Here is a 24,402-nt window from a genome sequence, read left to right as displayed (position 1 = left end):
CTTCCTCTTAATCCAGACCCAGCTACTGGGCCACTCAGGCCACGCCGAGAGCATGAGTGGATGTGTGGCCACCGCCCTGCCCTGCCCTGTGGGGGCATTGGTCCTGGCTGAGACTGGCATGGAACCTTCAGCTTCCCCTGCAGCTTTGCAGACACTGCATCGCTTGACAGGCCATGAAGAGCAGTGGGGAGGGGCAGCGCCACCTGTGACATACATCCTGACTGGGTGACCGTGGGCAGGTCACTCCCTCCCATGGTGCCCCAGGCTCCATTTGACCAGCCGAACTTCGTGGGCAAGGGAGCATCCATCACCAACATGGACGACATCCGACTGAAAAATCCTCTCTGGGGAACGTGAATAATGCCCCCTTCCTCTGACGCTTGTGGCATAAAAATGCTTCCCTTGTGTACACTGGCAAGGAGGGCAGAGCCAGGATTATTGAGCCCATTTTATAGATGGGGACACCAAGGCTCAGTCAGGGTAAGTGAGCTATCCAGGGTCACATGGCTAGGAAGCACCATGGCTGACACTCACACCCGGGTGACTCCAAGTTCAGCCCTCCAGACACAGGATCAGAGCTGGACGGACCTCGGGGGCCACCGAGTCCAGCCTTCATTTGATGGATGAGGAAATTGAGACTTGGGGAGAAATGACTTGTCCAAAGGGGCAGAATTTGAACCTGGGTCAGCTGACTCTGGCACCAAAGCTTTTCCCACTGTATCTGCTGATGACCCCACCCCATGGCTCCATCACCACCCCCTGCTGCATCACCACCCCCTGTGCTGCATCACCACTTCCTGCTCCATCACCACCCCCCATGGCTCCATCACCAACCCCTGTGCTGCATCACCACCCCCATGGCTCCATCACCACCCCCTGCTGCATCACCACCCCCTGCTCTATCACCACCCCCTGCTGCATCACCACCCCCCATGGCTCCATCACCACCCCCTGCTGCATCACCACCCCCTGCTCCATCACCACCCCCTGCTCCATCACCACTTCCTGCTCCATCACCACCCCCTGCTGCATCACCACCCCCATGGCTCCATCACCACCCCCTGTGCTGCATCACCACCCCCTGCTGAATCACCACCCCCCATGGCTCCATCACCACCCCCTGTGCTGCATCACCACCCCCTGCTCCATCACCACCCCTGCTCCATCACCACTTCCTGCTCCATCACCACCCCCTGCTCCATCACCACCCCCTGCTCTATCACCACCCCCTGCTGCATCACCACCCCCCATGGCTCCATCACCACCCCCTGCTGCATCACCACCCCCCAAGGCTCCATCACCACCCCCTGTGCTGCATCACCACCCCCTGCTCTATCACCACCCCCCCCACGGCTCCATCACCACCCCCTGTGCTCCATCACCACTTCCTGCTCCATCACCACCCCCTGCTGCATCACCACCCCCTGCTCCATCACCACTTCCTGCTCCATCACCACCCCCTGCTCCATCACCACCCCCTGCTGCATCACCACCCCCCATGGCTCCATCACCACCCCCTGTGCTGCATCACCACCCCCTGCTGCATCACCACCCCCTGCTCCATCACCACTTCCTGCTCCATCACCACCCCCTGCTGCATCACCACCCCCTGCTCTATCACCACCCCCTGCTCCATCACCACCCCCTGCTCCATCACCATCCCCTGCTCCATCACCATCCCCTGCTCCATCAACACCCCCTGCTCCATCAACACCCCCTGCTCCATCAACACCTCCTGCTCCATCATACCACTCTAAGAATATACCCTTCCTGGGGGGGTGGGGGAAGACCTCTGGGAGTGTTCCACCTACCATACACCAGCAGCCCCCTCTCTCTGGAGGTTCAGGATGGGCGGGGAGACAGAACAAATCGGGGTATCCTCAGCCTAGCTCTCTTCAGCCAAGGCCCATCCCCAAGTGTACCCTGGCCATAGCTGCCTGCCCATTTTCACTCTGGGCTTCCTGTGCCCCAGGGCCCCGTGGGCCAGGAGAGACCACGGAGTACCTGCTCTGGTGCCGTTGTTGGCAATGAAGCTCTCCATGTCAATGGCCTGGTTGTCGATGGAGAGGTTCCTCATGCAGCCTATGAACTGCCTGTTGTGCACAGGGAAGTCCTCGGGAAGGTTGGGGACGCCCCCGAGGAGTAGGGGCCCTGTCAGGTCCAAGGACCTAAAGACACAAAGCCCAGCATCAGCTCCACATTGACCCCACTACTTCCTCCCTCCCACACCTTCCATGGCTCCCTGTTTACTGGAGAAGATGAGCGCTGCTGTCTGGGCACTTTAGCCACCCCACACTCTGGCTCTGTCCTTTCTTCCCGATGGCATCACTCTTTGTCATACAACTTGAGCTCCTCCCAGAGCTCAACACCCCATCTACCACCTCCAGACGTTTGCCCAGGTTGTCCCTCCTGAAAATGTGTGCCTTCTTGACCCCCTTCTCTCTCCCTGGCTTCCTTCCAATGAGACTCTATGAAATGTCCAACAGATAATGTGTGTAAAGCCTGTGGTGCCTAGAACCTAGGGGCGCCTAAGAAACACCCGCTCCCTTCTCTCCTTCCCCTGGGGCCGCTCCTCTGGAGCCTGCCAGCGCCCCCTTTCTTAGTATTCCTTCTTGGGTCTATGTGCCTCTGCGGGCATTCATCCCATGGGATGGGAAGCTCCCTGAGGGCAGGCACCTCGGCTGCGTCTAGCTTTGTGTCTGGAGCTTAGCGTATTTATAACCTGCAGTTGCCTGAATTAAAACAAAGCTAATGTTGCCTTTCAGGGCCCTGGGCTTTGGCTGGGGGTTTGGAGGTCCTGCCTCCAGTCCCTCTCTTTTAGAGAGGAGGACACAGTTCTAAGGTCCCTCTAAGGAGCAGAGCCAGGCCTGAAGACCCGGCGCTCCAGCCTCTAGAGCCATTCTCTGCAGTGGAGCCCAAAGACTGACCCCCCCCCCCAAACTGTTCACTTTAAGTTTCAGGCCTAGCTACAAGGGGTTGGGCCCCTGGGTGGTGGCAGCTGCTGGCACTAGGCCAGAGCAGAGTACCAGCCTCTCCACCTTGGAGCTGCCCGGTGCAGCCCCACGGAGGCTGAGGCGCCCAGCTTGGGTGGGCATCGGTGGCTCGAGGTCCCTGCCTGCTGGGAGGCTGCAGGGACAGGGAAGCTGAGCTGGAGGCACCAAGAAAGGGGTCAGCACGGCCCTCTGTTCCCTGGCTGGTGGGGCACCCTCAGCCAGTCCTGCCACACTCAGGGCGGCTGGATCAGACAGAGAGCAAAAAGGGACATGGAGTCTGGTCCCTTGTCTTCCAGACGAGGAAACCGAGCAGAAAAAGAGTAAAGGACCGGCCGGGTGGCCCAGGATGTGGCCAGAGGCCTCCTTGCCCTGGAGCAGGATGTGGGACGGATGCTATTCCAGCTAAGAACAGCAAGCACACAGATAATGATGGAGCAGTGCTTCTAGTGCTGGGTCCTGCCCGATTTGGACAGAGGGTTCTCAGGAGCAGGTAAAGACGCCCTCCCAGGCAGGGAGGGCCCCTTCCCTGCAGCCCCTGCTCTGGCTAATGGGAAGCCCCGGGCAGCTGCCTTCCTTACAACGGCCCAAGGGAAGACTTACTTCTTGGAACCCGTCTGGGTGCCCTGGGCAGCACAGCTGTAGTTGGCCAAGAGACTGCCAAAGCGCACGGCCACAGCTGTGTCACAGTCATCCACGGACACCACGGCCACCTTCTCTCCAGAGGGTCCATGAGGGAGTCCCAGCCTGCCAATGTGGGGCTGCAGGGAAAGCAGAACCAGAAGCCTCAGAGATTTCGATAAATCATGAAGAGTCAGGCTTAGGATGGGCCTGAGAACAGGAGATGTCGAGCTGAGAGAGACCTTAGAACAGGGGATGTCAGGGCTGGGAGGGGCCTCAGAGCAGGGGATGTCAGGGCTGGGAGGGGCCTCAGAGCAGGGGATGTCAGGGCTGGGAGGGGCCTCAGAGCAGGGGATGTCAGGGCTGAGAGGGGCCTCAGAGCAGGGGATGTCAGGGCTGGGAGGGGCCTCAGAGCAGGGGATGTCAGGGCTTAGGATGGGCCTGAGAACAGGGGATGTCAGGGCTTAGGATGGGCCTGAGAACAGGGGATGTCAGGGCTGGGAGGGGCCTCAGAGCAGGGGATGTCAGGGCTGGGAGGGGCCTCAGAGCAGGGATCCATGGAAGGTTTGAGAATAGATGGAAAGGTCTGGAACAGCTGCTGTGGAGAGAGGGAAAATGAGTGGATTCGGAGGTGTAGAGGCATTGTCTACACCAGCGAGGCTTCCATTGAGATGGTCTAACGGAAATCATGGAGGACCCAGTCAGCCTGACAGATGAGGTCAGTGGGCGGCAGTGGCCCCTTCAGACTTTTCTCCTGAGAGGTCGGTGTGACTAAACCCATTTCACACCGGGGGGAGCTGAGGCTTAGCATGATGAAGTGATTTGTCTGGGGTCACACAGGGAATAAAGGTCAGGGGGCTTGACCCCAAAGCCCCACGGCCTCGCAATTTCTCACACTTTTGGCGGGTCTTGTACAACTCGGCGGGCATAGATATGCCACATAATGCTCTGTTCTATCCTGATGATTCTCTGCAGGCCTGACCGGGGCCAGGCTGGTAGATGTGGCCCCAGGGGAGGCCAAGGGTTCTCCCCTCCCCAAGAACAATAGCGAGTTCCTATAAGCAACTTGTCAGAGGGAGTGAAAGTAACACTTTGGAGAGAGGAGACGAAGAGGAGTGTGGCAGCCAGCACCCACGGAAGGACCGCAGTCTGGGCATGAGCTGGGAGGGCCAAACCAGGAGTCTGCAGAGGGAGGTGATTGGACTGGAGCGCCCCTACAGCCCCTTCTGCTTCGGGGTGTCTAGGAGGCAGAACGTTGTGGAAGAAAGGAGCTGGGGTCCCTGCTCCCCCTCCCCCAATCACCTCTGCCTTTGTTTCTCTCCCCGACACCTCCTCATGGCCCTGGTAGGCTCTGGCAGGATCCCCAGTAGCCACAGCCACAGGGCACATTCTTCCTTGATGCCCACTGCAATGCTGGGAAGTAGGGATCCACTCTCTAGGTGGGGAAACCGAGGCCCAAAGAAGTAAATCTGCTAGAGGGCGAGACACCATGGAGGCTTCCGATCAATGCTTTCGGGGTCTGTCCCAGGTCCCAGGCTGGCCAGGGTCCCCCGAGACGCCCCTCCTGCCTCCCCCCACGTGCTAGGTGTGCCCACCACAAAAAGAGCCGGCTCCACACTCCCTTGAGCCCACCATTAGCCGGCAGCCACCTTGTCATTTACATTTTTGGGGGCCGGGTGTTAGGCGGGGAGAGGAAAGGCCTCAGAGCTTTAATGAAACTAAGCTCCTGTTTACCAAATTACAGTGGTGGGAGACCATGCTCAGACACAGCCGCCACCAGCGGGGAGGGAGGGCCGGCGGGCGCCAGGAGCCGGGAGCAGGCGGGCCATCCTCGGCCACTGTCGCTGGGCAGTGTCCTTTGCCCCTAGGCCTGTCCTGGCCAGCCACAGGGACGCAGAGCTCCTGCCTCCTCTTCTGCCCGTGTCCTGTCCCCCATTAACACAAAAGCCCCCCGACAGCAGGGGCTGCTGTTCTTGCTTTTCCCAGGTGTCCTTGAGCTCGGCCCAGCGTTTGGTAGGTGCTTGATAAATGCTCACTAATGGATGGAAAGGCCCTTGATGCCCCCCTCCTCTTACAGAAAGGTAAACTGAGGACCAGAGAGGTTCAAGGTCACTTGGCCAGAAAACGGAAATCAATTCCAAAGCATTTATTAGACACTTACTGTGTGCTGGGAGAATTCAAAAGGAAATTTCAATGAGGAGGAAGCCTCGGGGCTCTCCCCACTTGGCCCGGCTTCCTGCGGGCCTCCAAGGGAGGGTCTGATTCTCTTTTCCAGGTCTACTTGGGGTCTTGACACCTGCTGGCCGCTTTTGGGTGACCTTGCTCAACTGCGGTCAATGATTTATACAAAGCCTATTTTCTGGGCCTGAGAAGGGAAACAAAGTCTCCCCTCCCTCCTTACCACCTGCCTTGCAGGTTTTTTCTTAAGCTCTTCCCATGTTTGTAACCCCCACCCACCCTTGCCCCTCAAAGGGGGCCCTGAGTCCATGGCTCCATCCGGGCTTCTTGGAAGGGGCACCTGCTGCCACGGATGGGATGGCCCAGGAGCTAGGGGCAGGAGGATATCGGTCTCATTAGTCAGCCAGCCAGGCCCGGTGAACCCCAACCTGAGCCTCCCAGCCGCAGTCTAACCATAGGATCCCAGCCCAGAAAGGAAGGCCCCCAATTCCCAGGCAACACTGTGGTAGCCGGAAAGCTCATCTGCTGCTGGCTGGGGCCGTAGGCTCAGCGGTCACCTCCCTGTGATGGGAGTCAGACCCCTGCAGAAAATGAATATAGGTGACAAATAAAACAGCAGGGGCTCAAACCCTGAGACTTTACAGCTCCTCAGGGGAACCTCAGGACCCGGGGGAAGGGCAGCCACGCTGACTGTCACCACCAATCAGGGCTGGGCCCAGCCTGGCAGTAAAGTGCCCCCCGCCCAGGTTCTGAGGGGCTGTCGTAAAGGGAGGCAGGGGAGGTGGTGGGGGGAGACCCAGACGGGGTGAGGGGTTATGAGCTCCAAATGGACCCACACAGGAGGGTACCCAAGAGGGCAACTTAGGGTTCTTCTCTCCTGGCCTCAGTTTCCTCCTTTGTAAATCAGAGAGGACAATTATGGGGCACACACCCGGAGGCCAAAGACAGAAGCCAAGCTCCCCCCTCTTCACATAGCAGCACTTTTGGGGGGGCGGGGCAATGAGGGTTAAGTGACTTGCCTAAGGTCACACAGCTAGTAAGTGTTAAGTGTCTGAGGCTGGATTTGAATTCAGCTCCACCTGAATCCAGGGCTGGTGCTCTATCCACTGCGCCACCTAGCTGCCCCATATAGCAGCACTTTTAAAAATAACTCAACTAGAGCAGGGCTGGACAAACTGGTCAGTGAATGTGGGGGGAGGGGCAGAACGGGGGTCAAGAAGGGGTGCAGATGGGAATTCAGAAGAGCCTGGGAGGATCATCAGAATCGAGAACACTGGGTACCAGGACCACAGTACTGGGAAGAGGAGACTGAAAAAGGGAGCCAAGGCTGGTCACCACAACGATCACAAATGAGGAAGAAGACAGACTGAGGCAGTGCCAGAATTGGCTTTGGATGGGAGGACCTGAGTTCAAATCCTGCCCCCAGAGCCCTTCCTAACTGACTTCCCGACCCTGAGCCTCAGTTTCCTTTTTGTAAAAAGTGGAGGTTGGACTAGGAGGCCTCTAAGATCCCCCCCAGCTCTAGGTCTATACCCTGGGGTCCTTTCATTTAGAACACGGGGCCTTCTCACTGGACTCTCTCGTTCCCAGCCATTGCACCAGGCTGGGTTCGTCCTCACTCTTTGTTACAGGAAGGCTCAGCGAGGGCGGGGCCGAGCCGGGTGTGTCTGGTAACAGCTTTGATGTGAAGACATCAATAAAGCGTGGAAAACATGTTTTTAAAACCAGGAAGCCTCATTCCCCCCTGCCTGCCTCTGGAGGGGGGGGGGGGCAGCAGCCCCTCCAGAGCCCTGAGCTGGAGCAGGCCCCGCCCCCTCCTCCTCCTCACTCTTCTGCCCAGGCCCAGGCCCTCCCTGGAGAGGCAGCCTGGGGAGGGGGGACAGAGGGTCGGGAGGGGCCGGTCTTTCTTTGCAGAATGAGGGTGCACCGGAGCAGAAAGGCATTTTCTCCTGAGCCCAGAGCTCATATTTCCACCAGCTTCTCCGCCCACTGGGGACAATGGCTCTGGGAAGGACTTTGGGGATAAGGTTGCAGGATCACAAGGAGATGTGGCCGACACCATGTTTTTCAGGCAATGAGACGCCGATGAGGAGGTAAAGCCCGGGCAGACAAGGGGACCCGCACCACTGAGGCAGAACACTTCCCACCGCTTGGGATGGAGCTGCCGCTAAGGAGGTGAGAGCCTCAGGAAAGATCCAGAACTGTGGCCAATGGGAAGAGTTCTGGAGTTGTAGTGGGGCCCTGGAGTCAAATCCCACCTCTGCGCACCATTCCCTTCTGTGATCTTGGGCAAATCACCCTTCTTGTGATTTGTGTATCACTAGTGAAATGAAGGAGCTGCCCTTTGCACACCAGGCACTGTGCTAAGCACTGGGAGACAGTCCCTGCCCTCAAGGAGCTCCCATTTTGTTGGGGACACAACGTGTGTAATGAATAACCACAAGGTAACTGGGGGGCGGCACCAACAGCTACAGGGCCTTGTAGGGCCCTCCTTTGTCACTACAAGGCAGGAAGGGATGGCCATACGCCCCGCCTCTGAGAGCTCCCCGTTAACCCCCGGGGGGCTGCCCACAGGGCCATAGCACCACATCCTTTGGACCAAGCCAGGCAAGGCCTTTTGGGAAGGACCAGACGAGCTGCCCAACTCCTCCCAAATCTGAAGTTTGAAAGGGGGTTCTTGGTGCCCTGGTGGCTTTGTGGGAGAATGGGCATCCACGCTTGAGTGGGAGGCCTAGGACTCTAAGTGTTGGTGTTTGTCTTGAGGGTCTTGACTGGTTGTGGCTGTAATTACCAGCTCAGGCCCCATATCTGGAAGGGAATTTAGAGAGGATTTGTTTCAGCATCCTTACTTAATAGATGAGGAAACAGGCCCGGAGGTGGGGTGGGGTGGCTTGCCCAAGGTGCCTTTTTATTTTTTATGAATCCATCTCGGTTACAGAGTCACAGATGTAGAGGCATAAGAGAGCTCAGAACCAGCTAGTCCAAGCCTTTTGTTTTACAGAGAAGGAAACTGAGGCATGGGGGGGTGACGTGCCCAGATGGCTTCTAGCTGTCGACTCTGTCCTCTAGTGAAGAGGGAAATCACTCAAAACCACTTGACCCATTATGTCTGGTTCCCCAGGGCTGAGAGCTGCCCTCAGCCTCTGAGACAACTGAGGCTCATGGAGATGCCAAGGACGTTCGAGGGATGTGGAGGGTGAGTGGGAGTTGGCACAGGGCTGGGTGGGTAGGATGGTCTGGAGAGAGACAAGGGGGGGGCAGGTGACCAGAAGAAGGGCAGTAAAGCTCAGGTGATCGGGCTGTAGCCAGCACCCCCCCCCCCCCATCTCCGCAAGCTGGTTATGGTGCCTGCAGGGCTCGGGTGGGGCTGGCCCTCCTAGTTGCCATGACACCGTCCCATTTCCCTCCCAGGTGACTGTCCGCAGCGGCACCTGGGTTTGGGAAAGGAAACGAGATAAGGTCTATTTCCACTCCGCTGAGTGGGGAAGAGAGCCCTATTCTCCTGTGGCTACAGGCAGACGCACAGACAGCGCAGGGATGGACAGACAAACGCACGCCACGCCACCTGCGGGTCGGACGCGTGGGGGTGTGACCTATTGTAAACGGGCTGAAATACCAGCCCCAACCTGGCATCTGCAGGTGCCTCTGACCTTTTAAAGAGCCCAAGCAGGGCTTCGAATGCAGAGCCAGCATGAGGAAGCCGACCGGCAGCCACCGACAGCCCTCCAGCCAAGAGCAGGGATCGTCCCATTTCGCCACATGGGCCCTGGGCCCCAGGGCTGGCGGAAGCCTGACTGAATAGAGGTGGGCCAGGGTCCCGTCACAGTCATCTAGTTTAACACCTCCTTCCCACTGACCGAAAAGGGAGATGACTTGTCCAAGGTCACCCGGTCGAACCCGGGTCCCCGGACTCTTTCCACCTCAGCCAGCGGCCTCATTTGGGGTTTGATATGAAACATGTATCCCGCAGCCATCAGGGCTGGAGTCCTCATTCCTGACGTGCCCGACGAGCAGAGACTGGGGGAAAGGGCGGGGCGGGCGCCGAGCGAGCCCTGCCCAGGGAAGCGGGGGGGCCCCTGCCCTGGGAGCGGGGCCTGAAGCGCAGCGGGGCTCCCACCCGAAAAGTGACCCGCTCGCACCGTTCTGCTCGGCCAAGGAATTCGGGACAAAGGCCGCGGTGCCGCCGGCCAGGGCAGGCGGAGGCATCGGGCCCCTGGAAATCCGGCCTTACCATCTTAACGACCAGCCCGGCTCCGCTTTCAGGATGGAAAGAAAGCCCTTCCCTCCCAGGCTGGATCAGCTGCGGCCCCGGGATACTGAGCCAGCCCGCGCCCCTCTCCCTCAGAGACCAGGCAGAGCCTCTGGGCGGGTGGCGAGGGAGGAGAACCCGCCAGTCCCTCTCCCAGGCTTTCCTCGCCCCATCTGTATGATGGGCTCGGCGGTCTCCGGCCCCTGCCTCCCCAGGGGCCGCGATTCCTTCCTCAAACAACTGGAAAGAAGTCGTGTGTTCTGGGGGTAAAAGGACTGGAACGGGAGCAGAGCCTTGGCTACGAGCCCCGGCTTCGGCTCCTACGCGCCGTGGGACCTTGGGCATCATGGCATCTCTGTGGTCTCTGTTTCCCCATCTGTAATATGGGCGTTCGAAAGGACCGTTTATGTGGCTCCAAGCACTTTCATCCGCCTCCTCTTTGTGTCCGGGCACTTTGACATCCCTGGCTAATTAACCCTCTGTCTCCCGAACAGACAAGTTTCAAAAGCAGCATTCATGGGAAGACTTGCGTGCCCGTGGTAATTATCACCTGTATTTATATGGGACTTTCAAGGGTAACAGAGCCCTTTCCCTGCAAGTGTTATTGGCCTCATTTTACAGAAAAAGAAACTGAGGTGAAGAGAGGGTAGCGATGATTAAAACAGGCTGACCAGGCACATTCTCCGCCCCCGCCTTTCCAGGGAGGGGCCACAGCTGGGACAGGCTTCGTTTTATAGTAGGTCAACGGCCTCTGTTTCTTTTGTGGCTTGAGGCTGACGAGCCTTTTTCCTCGTAACGATCCCGAGAGGGAGGGAAGAGGAAACTGAGGCCCAGAAGGCTCAATAATTGTAGAAGTTCTTTTTAGCCTACTTTGGGGTTGACAAAGTTCTTTCCTTACAAAGATCTCATGAAGTTGAGATGGGACAATAGTGTTATTATCCCCATTTTACAGAAAAGAAAACTGAGGATAGAGGGGACATTCCTTGCCTGAGGTCACAGGGTTGGCTTTTTTTGATTCCAGGGTTCATTTACCAAGGATGCTGGACAGCCAGGCTGTTAATGGATTCCCCAAACACGCAGCCCAGCAGGGCACCTGAGGGAGGATCTAAGGACTGGAGGTCACTTGAAGAAAGCAGCACGTTGGCACTAAATCTTGGGAATTCCCAGACATGCCCCATGCCCAAAGGGCCTATTCTCTTCCATGGATCTCTTTCTGGGCATTTCTAAGCCGAGAGTCTCAAAGCTGGAGAGAGGGATGGATTTCAGTGAAAGCTTCTGTTCTTTGTGAATGTGATTTAATTCCCACTTGGTGACTGACAATTGTCCTTCACCAAAGCAATGCTCAAGACTGGGGGCTGGGGGGGAGGGTGGAGCCACCCCAGTTTTCACATTGCCTCCCCCTTCCCCTTCCCCTGGTAGAATTTAACCCAATTCGACCACAGTGGAGAGCAAGCTCGAGTCAGAAAGACCTGGGTTTCACACCTTGGGTCTTGTGACCTGAGACAAAACTGCAGAGAATATGCTGGTTTGTCCGGGAGGAGGGACTTTGCTCACTAGGAGGTCTCTACGCTCTTAAGTCACAGGTCCAGATCCCCAAATTAAACAGAGAATTCAGGTCGTGGTCAGAATGGGGACTTCCTCTCTCTATCATAGAGAAAGGGCCCCCCAGACCTCAGCCAATAAAGGTCGTTCCCTTGGTGGTCCACCCTCTGGGGACAAACGCCTTTGCCCTCAGCCCATCACTGGGCCATACCTGGATCTCCCTGGTGAGTGAAGCATGGAGCCTTGGAGAACCAAGGTCCCAAGTGAGGCATCAGAAGAGGCTGTCTGCAGAGGGGGCTTTAGCCTAACACGGGGAGAGGGGAAGCATATCACCCTTGGCAGGGGATTTCTTTCTCATCTAGCCCTCGGTGTCTCGGTAGCTAGCACAGTACATAATTGGTGCTTAATAAATGCTTGAGGATTGATTATGAGCTGTGTGGCCTCACGGGAATCCCTTTTCTTCTGCAAATGGAAGAAGGGGGTTATTTCTGAGGTCACTAAGGCCCCCTTCATCTCCAAGGCTCTATAACATTGGAACAATTGTCTCTGTTCACAGGGATGAATAACGCACCATGCAGAGTCATCTCCTAGTGAGATAATAATCTCTTACATTTCTATGGTGCCACAAGGCTGCCCAAGTTCTTTACATCGATCATTTCCTATGACCCTCATTCCTCAAGTGCTCTGGGTTCCCCCCTTTTCCCTTTTTCCTCCCACCATCTCCCCTCTTTGAAAGTGCAGAGTGGGAATATTTTAGAAAGACTCAGTATCCCCAAGAAAAAAAAAAACAACCCTCTCTGAGATACCAAAATACACAGAAACTTACCCCTCCCCCCCACCACGTGAGTAGCTTCTGGGCCACGCCCATGGCTTCCATGGGACATGATTCTCACAGGTTTTCTCTAACACAACAGTGAGAATAGGAACAGAGGGTCTCCAAAGAATTCCCTTCCCAGATGGTAAGACGGAAAATTTGGAAAACCCCAAAGACCACAGCAAACCACCAAGGTCCTGACCCTGCAGCTTGCTACCAGCCCGGTGCTGGGCTGCCTCTCTGGGCTCAGCATCTTCATCTGTGAAATGGGGAGAGGGGCTTAGGCCCCTCCAGCTCTACCCCAAGGAGTCCCTGACCTTATTTTGTGGAACCATTCTTAGAGTAACGTTTTTAAAGGCATAAAAGGAAGCAAATTCTATGGAAATGCCACCATATATATGTGTGTGTGTGTGTGTGTGTGTGTATATACATATATATATATATACACACACATATAGACCTATATAGACATACACACACACATATATATACATATATACCTATATACCTATATAGACATACACATACACACACATATATACATATATATATACCTATATAGACACACACATATACATATATATACCTATATATACACACACACATATATACATATATATATACCTATATAGACACACACACACACACACATATATATAGGCACAGGCTCCCAACAAAGAACCCCTGACTCACTTGATGAAGAGCCCTAGTAAGGCAACAGAACAGAATGATTTTTTAAGCCGGATATGTGACTTCACGCTCAGAGAATGAGGAATTCCCCCCCAGGATGCAGGCTGCCACCTGCTCAGTAACTCTGAGAAATGGAATGACCTGCCCAGGGTAGGCTGAGGAGGCAGGATGTGAGCCCAGTTCTGCCCACTGCACCATACCGCCTAGTGTGGGTAAAGAACGTGAGACAAAGGATTTTCTCTAGACACTCAAGGGTCATATACAAGGTCATCTCTAGAAAGGACTAGGATGGAAAAGTCAGGAGAAATGGACCCAATTTTTCCAATCCTCGGGTATCTGACCCCCAAGACCCGCCAGAAACTTACACAGAGATAAATACTGCCACACTTGAAGCAGAAATAAAATAGAAATTAAATCAATGGAGAACACGGGAGCGGCTGGACAGCAGGGCTGGTGCGACATTGCAGAGTTGTCAATGCCAGCTCAGCCAAGGTTCAGGTGGCACCAGCACATGCCCACAGCGCCCTGCCCCCGCACAGGGTTTGGTAGAAACAAGGAACCTGCCAGGAGGTACCACAAAATGGCAATTATTCTATGTCCCTAAACCCGAGGGTGGGTTCTTGGGCCGGGTGGTTTGTACTGCTACCGTCAGCCCCAGCTAGACACATATGGTTGGGTTGGGTTTTTGTTCAGGCAGGTGTTTTTAGGGAGAAAAGGGGAACTTGGAGCTTTGTTCTTTGGTTTCCATGCAAAGATCACAGATGAAGGATGAACAACAACATGGAAAAGTGATTCAGGCGGCATTGAGCTCAGCTTGAAGCAGCTCTGTAGTACAGGAGCCGCTATCTCCTCTGGAGGAGAAGATGGGGCATAGCTGACTTCAACGGGACTAGCGACCAGCCTCCCTCGGGTTGGCCCCAGAGGCCTGGTCAGCCGGCCAGTGTCTTCTTGCCTTTTTTATCAGATCAGGGCCTGGAAATCTTCAGTTTGAATCATGAGGGAACTAGAGACCCCAGAGGGAAGGCCCTGTGGTCCAACAACCAAAGGCAGGAGGCCTTCAAGGAGCACCAGAAGCCTCCTGTCCATGGCAGAAATCTTCAGAGTAAGCACCAGGGAAGGGATGTGGGATGCAGCACAGAGCCTGGTATACTGTTGTCATTTAATAAATGCATGTCTGTTGACTTAATGATTGTTAGTTGTTCCTAAAAACCCAACAACGCTCATTTCTCTGATTAAAAACTCACATTTCTCTTGTGCTTAAAGGTTTACACATTTTCCTCTGAACAGGCTGGGAGGGAGGTAGTGAAGTCACTGGACCCACTTTAAAGAGGAGGAAACTGGGGCAGCTAGATGGCGCAGTGGATAGAGCACCAGCCCTGGAGTCAGGAGTACCTGAGTTCAAATCCGGTCTCAGACACTTAACACTTACTAGCTGTGTGACCCTGGGCAAGTCACTTAACCCCAATTGCCTCACTAAGAAAACAAAAAACAAAAAACATAAAGAGGAGGAAACTGAGGTCTAAGGAGAGGGTGTGGGGTGGACATTGACTGCCATCTTAGGCAGGCAGATGAGCACTCAGTGAAGGGGGAAGGCCCGCCCCCCTTGGCAGCCCAGGGCTGGACCAAGCAGGGAGGACTTTGGAAGGGTGGGGTACGGCCCCCTGGGCTCCCCGAGGCTCCCCACTGGAACACAAGCTCCAAACCCCATCAGAGGGGTCCCCAGACAGGTGGAGTCTGTGCCCTGAAGGCCGGCTCTGCTCAGTACCAGTGGGCTGCCCAGGGGTCATGAGTGCTCTGACCATGGCTACCCAAAGGAACAAAGATGACTACGAAGTCTGAAAAGATTGCGTTGGTCCTGGAGGCGGTGACCGCCCTAAGGTGAGCTCTCTTTGGGAAGAAAGAGACAGCCAAGAAAGGGGCCGCGCAGGCCAGCAAGGTCACACAGGTAAGAAGAGGAGGCGGATGCTAACTCGGAGCCTGTGCCTGCATCGCGGGAGCCGAGGCCCATGGCCGGGGTCAGCCGGCCCCGAGGGCTGCTGGATGCCGGGCAGGACCCTTGGGGAAGACCTCCCCTCCAGAGCAGGAGAGATGGGAGTGACGGCCAGCCGGGCTGAGCTTCACCAGTCACTGGGGCCGGGGGAAGAGAAATTAGGGTTAGCAAGGTCACACAGGTAAGAAGAGGAGGCGGATGCTAACTCGGAGCCTGTGCCTGCATCGCGGGAGCCGAGGCCCATGGCCGGGGTCAGCCGGCCCCGAGGGCTGCTGGATGCCGGGCAGGACCCTTGGGGAAGACCTCCCCTCCAGAGCAGGAGAGATGGGAGTGACGGCCAGCCGGGCTGAGCTTCACCAGTCACTGGGGCCGGGGGGAAGAGCCCACAAAAGCCTGGAGATGTCCTGCAAGGCCTGCTGAAAACCACTCCCTGGCTAAAATGGGGGGCACGAGTGATGATGACAGATGGCGAGGAGGGTCTTTGGGGGATCTGGGCCCCTTCCTGTCCTGTCAGCAATGACAGTATCCCTCCCCTGCCAGCACCACCATGCCATGGATGCAGGGGTACATCTGAAACTCTAAGGATGGTCCTTGCGGTCCCACCCAGACCTGAACAACGATCTCCTCAACAAGGGGCCATCAGTGACAGGGAGCTCACTACCTCTCTAGGAGCCCCCTCCACTTTGAGGACAGCCTTCTGGTAATGGCCCTCTCGCTGCTTAGCTTTCTGTCTCTCCTCCTTCCAGCCTTCTTCCACAGCACTGCCAAGATAATTGTCCTAAATGTAGATCTGACCATGTTACTCACCTTCCCAAGAATCACCCATGGCTCCCTATTGCCCATAGGATAAAATACTTCAAGCTCTGTGCCATCTGGTTCTAGCCGAGCTTTCTGGGGTCCCTTCTGGGTCTGTGTCTGGGACCCTAGGACACACGGATGCCTTGAAACACTACCTGGGAACCCCAAGAGATGAGGGACTCTCTGTAGCTGAGGACAGGTCCCTGACGGTTCCCAAGGGCTCTGCCAACAGAAAAGGCCCAGGGTGTACGCAGAACTTTGTGCTGTACCCTATTTTTGTCTGGTGTTCTTGGTCCACACACCCCCCTCTCCCCCAGTGGCCACCAACAGCCTGAGAGCTCCCCTTGAGGAGGGGCTGAGAGCTCCAAAGCTCTGAGGACCTTTCCCCAGCACTGGCCCACCCAGTGAGCGGAGGCGCAGAAACACATTTCTCATGATCTCTGAATAAATCCGAGTCCGGAGACCACCCTGACGCACGTAAGCCGCACCGACTTTCTTCTTTGTCAGCGGGGAGTCAGCCCCATTCCTGGAGGGCAGTTTCCTCTGTGCTCAGGCATTCTACCTGGGCTTCCTGGAGGAGCTAATCCTGCCTTTCAGGGCTTCCTAGAAGTGGCGATGAAAGGACCCAGCCCGGCCGGGGAAGCTGTTGACTGCCATAATCCCCGGCCAACGTGCCTTTGCTTCTCACTCGGGCTGCTCCCCTGCCCTCCATTCTCTGAGCTGGTGGTAAGAGGAGGCAGTGTGTGCCATGGAGAGGGGTGCCAAGCTGGGAGCCAGAGGACCCGAATTCAGATCCCACCACCAGCAGACAGGTGAGGCCTCCAGGGATGAGGAAGCCCTTGTGACTTGATTAGGCCCACCCCGCTCCTGTCTAGCGCTGACATGGGGGCAAGGCTGCCCCCATGGCCACCATCCTCATCATCCTCATGCGTATTTGCTCCACGTGGTCCGGGTCCCTGCCAAGGCACAGTGCCAAGAAGGGACACCCCCCAGACTTACTGATCCCCAGAGGCCATCCTGCCCCCCCCAGGGGAGCTTCCTATCTCCCAGGACGAGCCTCTGAAGAGGCTGCCCAGCTCACCCAGGCCCCCAGCCCCACTACTCCTGGTTCTGCCCCCGGGGGCCAAGCAGGACGCGGCTAATCTGTTTTTCCCATGACCACCCTTCAAGGCCGTGCCACCCTGCAAGCCTCCTTTCTGGGGTACCCATCCCGCGAGTAACCCTCTGTTAACAACCCCGATACCAGGGTGGACCAGGAGGCGAACCCAAAGTTGTATGTCTGAAAAAATGGAGACACCCCCCCCCCAGGTCCAATTCCAATCTCCAAAGCTCTTTGGGCTGCCCTCCACCCGCTCTGGGTGGGCCCCATCCGGGAGGCCCTGTGTAGGGGGATGTGTGCCTTGGGTGGGGGAGCACTAGCTGGAGGCAGAAGATTCCTTGGGTTTAGTTAGCCCACCCCTCCTCGGGCTGGTTACAAAGGGGAGAGGGCTTAAGGGCTTCCAGTATCTAAACATCTGTATGTCAGCCGAGGAAAATCCCCAGGAACCTGATGGCCGCCCTGCAGAAGAGGGATGGGCTTGGATGGGCTTGGCCCCAGAAGGCAGAAGCATGGCTGGCTCATGTGCATGGATGACGGAGGGGAAGCTCCTTGAGGGCAGGCATGCCCGAGGGCACCTGGCACAGTGCCAGTCTCAGGAAATGCTGCTGATGGATGGATGTCTCCAGGAGGCTCCAGCCAGAGTTGGCACCGGTGCCCTCCTACCCAGATGCCAGCATTTCCATTGAGCCCTTCCTTAGGGTAGAAGACCCTAGAACAGGATGGTGCCTTCTGCTCCTCCGACCCCCAGAAGAGGGAAGGGTCTTGGCCAAGGTCCTGTGGCTGGGCAGGGGCCACGCCAGGAATGAGCAGCCTTGGCGCCTGGTTCTAAATCCCTTTTCTGGTAGGACATTCTGATGGCATGCCTCTGTTCTGCCCAAATTCTGGCAGGGGCAGGAAGCACAGTGAGGGGCACTCTCCCACTGGCATGCCTGTCTCCCAGTGAGGAGGCCCCTCCCCAGGCAGGTGGCACTGCCAGGACCTGAGGTTTCCAGTGATCCTGATGAGAACAGCCAAAGAAACCGCAAACGACTGCCCCCTCCACCAGCACCCTCCGGATCATGCCGGTGCCTTTGCCTCCCAAGCTGGGGACTGATTGGGATTCCCATTAGTCACCAGGCCAAGACTGCCCTCTTGAGCCTGGCATCAAGGCTCCCCAGAATGCCCTTTTAACGGGCCTCCTCATGCATTGAAGGCCACACCTAAAGAGAGTACGCCTCAACCCAAACCAGCCCAGTCCTTCCTCACACTGCTCCTTCCCAGAACGTCCCTCATCTTCACTCACAGAGCCCCCATCCCTCCAGCCTCCACGTAAATGTCCCATTCCCCACAAATCCATCCTCAGCACCGCGGCCCAGCCTCCCACCCTGGGGAAGGGGGAAGGGACGGGGAGGCCTGGCCTCAGCCTCATCCCTCACACCCTGATACCTTTGGGATACTTTGAACAGATGCCCATCTGTATTGTACTTATATGGGATAACTGTAGTGACACAGACCAGACAGGACCACATCCCAGCATCAGTAAATGAATCAAGGACACAGCTTTTTGGTGCCTCGCTTACCTTATTATAGTACTGAACGCGCACTGAGTGCCACCGGCCGTCACTCACACCTCCGAGCACCAGCGGGGCCACCGTGGTCGTGGTCTCTCCTGCGGGTGGATAGAAGCTCATTAGAGGCTTGGCCTGGGAAAAAGTGGGTGGGGCCAAGGGGGCACATTCCTGAATCACCGACAGCCAGGACAGCAGAAATGATGTCAGTGCTGAGGGGAAGGAGGCAGGGAGGCCCACAGAGGGCAGGTGTGGGGCCAGATAGCCCCAGGGAGCCCTTCGGCCTGGGCAGAAGCAGACAAATGATTGCACATCTGGGCTGGGGGCACTGAAGGGCCTCAGTCCTGGGGGTGGTCAGCCTCGAGAAGACCCAGGGGCGGTGGATCTGATAAGTTGATGTGGCTAGGGGTCCATGTGTCCTGTAAGACCTATGAGGCAGAGCTGGGAGCAAGTGGGGGTGGTTACAGGGCTCCTGGCATCCTAAACCTAGAATCGGATGGGGCCAACCTCCCCATGCCCCCATTTTAGAGAGGAGGAGACTGAAGCCAAGGGAAAGGAGGGTACCCACGCAGGGCCACCCAGGCCATGTGAGAGGCAGGATTTGAACCTGAGCCCTCTGAGTCCAGAGCTAGTGTCTCCCAAGGCAGAGCAGCTTAGTGGCGCAGGAGCCAGATGACCAAGTTTGAGCCTCATTCCCTGCCCTAAGTAATTCGGGGCAAGGCCATTCTCCTCCTTGACCATCAGACTCTTCCTCTGTGCAATGGAGGTCATTCCTACACCTCCTCCCTCTCAGGGAAGTGAGATCTGAGGAAAGTCTTTGGCAAACTTAAAGACTCAACAGGAGAGGCTGGTGGTGGTGGTGGTGGTGGTGGTGGTGTTGTGCTAGAGGAATTCCTGGACAGCTCCCCCCCACACACCCCCCCCACAAAGTGTCTGAGCTTTTTCTCAGGAACGCCTCAGGCGTCTGTCAAGAAGATGTCTGCTCAGAGGCTGGAGATGCAGACACTACCTAGATGCATGACCCTGGGCAAGTCCCTTCATCTAAGTCAGCCTCAGGTTCCACACCTATATCTAAATGGGGATGACAACAGGATCTCCCTCGCTGGGTTGTTGTGAGCTGAGATCTATAAGGGGCAGAATTTAAAGTCTTCACAGCTTGAAGCTTATTGTTTGGGGGGGGGTGCAGGGCAATGAGGGTTAAGTGACTTGCCCAGGGTCACACAGCTAGTAAGTGTCAAGTGTCTGAGGCCGGATTTGAATTCAGGTCCTCCTGACTCTAGGGCCGGTGGTTGTTCTTTTTATTATGGCCATAATAAGAGGACCAGGAGGCTCCTCTTGATCTGAAATGTCAGGACTGTGAGTGAGGGATAGTGACTTGGGCTTGGGCCCCTCTTGGCTTTAAGGAGATTATTCAGTCTGGGATCCCCAGGCACCATCCCTGACAAGAGTCTCCCAGCAGTCCCATCCGAGGCCAACCTAGACAATGAGCTGAAGTCTCTTCTCACATAGGTCCAGCTACACATTAGTGGGTCATCACCCCCGAGTCAGTCCTGGCTGGGGAGCTCACTCGCTGGCTCCTCCTTCGGACAAGAGAGACTGGGGCACTGGGTGCTGCTGGGCCATGGGGACAGGTCTGAGGGAGGTGACATTTCCAGTGTCCCAGACACTGAAAGCAAATTAGTGGGTGGTCCTAGAGCGGCCGGTGGTCTAGTCTAGAGGGCTCTGGGGCAGCTGGGATAGGAAGGAGTGGGGGCGGGGGGCGTACCTGCCGAGAAGGTCAGCTGAATCTGCTCCTCCATCACCTCCAGCGCCAGGAAGTCGTGCTTCTCGTTGAAGCGCCCGTTGTACAGCAGAAGGGCATTCCTCTCTCTGGTGGCAAACCTGCACAACACAAGGAGGCTCTGGGGAGGGCCTGGGGGGAGTATGGGGGGGCAGGAAGGAGCTGCCCTCACCCAGGTGCCCCTGGGAGGCAGTGGCGCTGCTGCTCCAGGCCCAGACCGAGGGTAGGGCCTTCCACTTACGTCTCTAGGACTCTAGTGCCAAGCACAGCGGCTGGCACAGAGGATGTGCCCCCTGGATGCCAACCATTGCGTTGTGGTTCCCCCCTTCTCTAGATGGGCCGGGGGTCCAGCCCACAGTGATCTATCTCTGAAGCAGCCGGAGGAGATCCTCACCGACCCTGGCCCAGAGCCTGGGGCTGGCCTGCCGGCCACAGCAGCTAAAGGGGCATCAGGGACCCGAAGGACAAGCCAGCCTGCAGAGCACCCCCAGCAGCTCCCGAATAAAGGCCCCTTCCCTGCTGCAGGGGTGGGCGCTGTTCATGGGAAGGAATGCAGGCCCTCCCTGGCACAGAGCCAAGACCTTGATCTCCGGACCCACCCTCCTGCCGAGCTGCAGGACAGGACGGCTGAGCATCAACAGCTCCTGCTTCTCCCACCACAAAGACCTCTGTGACGCATGAGCGCTGCTGGGAGCTCAAGAGGGAGACTGCTTTAAAAAACCCCTACAGCCTGTCTGTGCTTGTCAGTCTTTGAAGGGGCACAGGTGCCCCTGTGCAGTCTGTTCAGTTAGCACATCACAGCAGGGATACACTAGGAGGGGCCTGAGAACAGGGGATGGCAGCTGGGAGAGGCCTGAGAACAAGGGATGGCAGGGCTGGAGGGGTCTGAGAACAGGCAATGGCAAGGCTGGGAGGGGCCTGAGAACAGGGGATGTCAGAGCTGGAGGGGTCTGAGAACAGGGGATGGCAGGGCTGGAGGGGTCTGAGAACAGGCAATGGCAGGGCTGGGAGGGGTCTGAGAACAGGGGATGGCAGAGCTGGAGGGGTCTGAGAACGAGGGATGGCAGTTGGGAGAGGCCTGAGAACAAGGGATGGCAGGGCTGGAGGGGTCTGATAACAGGCAATGGCAGGGCTGGAGGGGTCTGAGAACAGGGGATGGCAGGGCTGGAGGGGTCTGAGAACAGGCAATGGCAAGGCTGGGAGGGGCCTGAGAACAGGGGATGGCAGGGCTGGAGGGGTCTGAGAACAGGGGATGGCAGGGCTGGAGGGGTCTGAGAAAGAGGGATGGCAGGGCAGAAGGTGGCCCAGAGAAGCCTTGGCTTCAGGTCTCCTCCTAGGAAGCCCAGCACCCCCTGGCCACAGTCCCTTCTGTTGGGGCAGGACGGCCCCATGGGCTTTCCTCTCAATCTGAGGACCCAGCAGGGTAAGTCTAAGGGTTCAGGGGCACAGGACCAGGATCTGCTGCCGATGCCTCAGCCACTGAGTGCGATAGATCCTGACAAGTTAAGCCACAAAGCCAGGAAACCACACAAGCGGCTGGAATGTGTGAAGAGCAGGCGCTGGGGCATCCGTGTCAGTCTCCAGCTTGGGAAAGGCATGTTTCCTGGTCAAAGACTCAGCTCCACCCCCACAACCCCATTGGAGACCAAGACCAGGGAGAAAAAAAATCCTGAGCTGCTTCCGCCTTACCGGGAGCAGTGGGCAATGCCCCAGGGGATCACCTGCTGTGCCGGTAACCAGGAAGGGGATGCCCCTGAGGCAAAGTCTGGGGCAATTCAAAGGTGTAACTGGGCATGGGCCCCCTCCTAAGGTTCTTTACAGGCTGGATAAAATAGACGTAAAGTCCCATTCAACCTGTTTTTAAAAATCTACTTCCCAAATACAGAATGGGGAAGGTGTGGCTAGGCAGTCATTGGTCTGAAGAAGATCTGGGGGGTCTTAGTGGACTGCAAGCTCAATGTAACTCAGCATTATCCTTTGCCACCCCAGGTGAATGTGATCTTGGGCTGCTTTGAGGGTCCACGTGTTCTCAGTTAGGAGGGTGACGGTACCCCCATTACAGTCCTCCAATTGGCTGTGTCTGGATGGTTGTGTCCAGTTCTAGTCATCCCATTTTGGGAGGGACGATGGTGAGTTGGACAATGTCCGGGAGAGGAAGGAGATCAGTACAGTGAAGGACCTTGATAATAGGTCACATGAGGGCTAGTTGAAAGAATGGGAGATGTTTAACTCAGAGAAGACTTGGGGGGACAAGTTACTGTCTTCAATTATCGAAAGGGATTCTGCTTGGCCGCAAAGAACAGAACCAGGAACAATGGGCAGATGTTACAAGAGGAAAACTTTGGTAATCACTGGGATCTGTCTGCCCATGGAATGGGTAGCCTGGGGGGCAGTGGCCTCTCATACCGCAGAAGTCCTAATGGGAACAATACACACCCTCTTACTGGGACTACGGAGCTCAGGTGTGGGCCAGGTGAAATAGCCGCTGAGGTCCCTTGTCACTCTGGGATCCCAAAGCTGGGCGGTCAGGCATGTCCTGGGTTTTCATGGAAAACCCCTGGCCAGAAAGGGAATGGCTCCAAAGGGAGTAGTGACTCCCCGTCACAAGTGTGCTTCTAGCAGGGGCTGATGAAATGAGCAGCTGATGGGGATGTTGGATCCAGGAGTGCAATGGGCTCTGGCCCTGATGCTCGCTAAGGCCCCTGTGAGACTTCTGGAGTCTGGAAGATGGCAAAGGCCCGGTTCCCAATTCTCCTGCTCCTCCCTCCTGGGTCCCAGGCCAGCTCCCTCCCAGCAGAGGCTCCTGGTCTGGTAGGGCCAGGATCACTCTTTCCTAGTCTTGACCCCCTTCTCTGCTCAGGCCTCTCTCTGCCTGTCTCTCTCCACTCTCTGGGCTCCACTTCTACCGGGGAGGATCCTCTCTCATCCCAGCCCCCATCACACATCCCTGTAGAATCTGGCGAGTGGACGTGAGAATGGAGGGGGTCCCTGGGCACCAGGGCCCAGAGGGGGTGGCTGGCAGGGGCTGGGCTGGGCTGGGCCCCTGGCCTGGTCCTGTAGCTCCCCCCTCTGTGGAGACCAAAGGGCGGCCTACACAAGTCTCTAAGTGATTACGGCCCGAGCAGGGTTGGGGCAAACCAGGGGCTGGGAGCCTGAAGGACAGGAGAGGTTGGAGCGGTGCCTCCCTCTCTTCCTGGCCACAGGCCCCGCCCTGCCCCTCCAGCCAGGCCACCCTGCCTCTCGTTTCCTCTGGAAGAAGGGGCCCATGGCCGGGTCAGAGGCACTCAGCGCAGCTGCTGAAAAGGGCAGACCCTGGCACAGTGTGGGTCCCGCCAGGGGACACCCGTCCTGTGGGTGTGGGGGGACTCACGTGAGCGAGAGCGTGAAGTGGAAGCGCTGCCGAAGACCCTTGAAAGTGACGAAGGACCTGGGCGAAAAGCTGCGTGTGGTCACCGCGCAGTAGGGCTTCTCATACTCTCCGGGCGGGCACTCGCACTTGAAACCGCCCACCAGCAGGTTGACACACTTGCCGCCATTCTTGCAGACACCAGGCGCGCAGCGACCAGAACGGGCATTCACCTCGCAGTGTTCTCCTAGGGGACAAGGGCAGAGGGGAGACAGGAAGGAAGGTGAGGAACAGCAGGGGCATGACTGTAGGCCAAAGCCCCTGACCCCAGGGGAAAGGTGGCATGAGTATTATGCCCACATTTTACAGACGAGGAAACGGTGGCCTGCAGCAGGTGGCTGAGTGACTCAGGATTTGAACCCAGGTCCCCTATACTTCCCAGTACCCCACTGCCCCCCACCATCCCTTGGTGTCCATGTCTGACATTCTAGGAATCTATAGTATCCGTGTCTCCAGTCTCTGACCCTCCCATCTATTCCCTCCACATGCTGACAATTAATCTTCCTAACACACAACTCAACTGATGTCACTCCTCTGCTCAAAGCCCTTCAGTGGCTCCCTATTGCCCTTAGCTCAACATTCAGTCATTCAGATTCTGGCTCCTGTCTTTTCCCAGGCCTCTTTCTCCCTGACCTCCTTCAAGGAGTGGACACCCCAGCCTACTCCAAGTTCCTTCCACCCTCTCCCATCTCCAAGAC

The 24,402-nt window shown here is 56.8% G+C and overlaps 1 protein-coding gene across 1 annotated transcript in view; it reads right to left on the bottom strand.

The window, feature by feature from the left end:
• The window catches only part of CELSR1 (cadherin EGF LAG seven-pass G-type receptor 1), a 142,567-nt gene that overhangs the window by 38,891 nt on the left and 79,274 nt on the right, over positions 1-24,402 (bottom strand). The window contains exons 3-7 of the mRNA XM_043967738.1: positions 23,669-23,891; positions 20,284-20,399; positions 18,531-18,619; positions 3,594-3,751; positions 2,005-2,168 (exon numbers count right to left, since the gene is read on the bottom strand). Of these exons, the coding sequence (XP_043823673.1) occupies positions 2,005-2,168; positions 3,594-3,751; positions 18,531-18,619; positions 20,284-20,399; positions 23,669-23,891 (750 nt within the window). The remainder of the gene's footprint in view (positions 1-2,004; positions 2,169-3,593; positions 3,752-18,530; positions 18,620-20,283; positions 20,400-23,668; positions 23,892-24,402) is intronic.

This window comes from Dromiciops gliroides, chromosome 5, assembly GCF_019393635.1.
Source record: "Dromiciops gliroides isolate mDroGli1 chromosome 5, mDroGli1.pri, whole genome shotgun sequence".
NCBI classification, from domain to species: Eukaryota; Metazoa; Chordata; class Mammalia; order Microbiotheria; family Microbiotheriidae; genus Dromiciops; species Dromiciops gliroides.
This window is presented reverse-complemented; position numbering and strand designations above follow the sequence as displayed.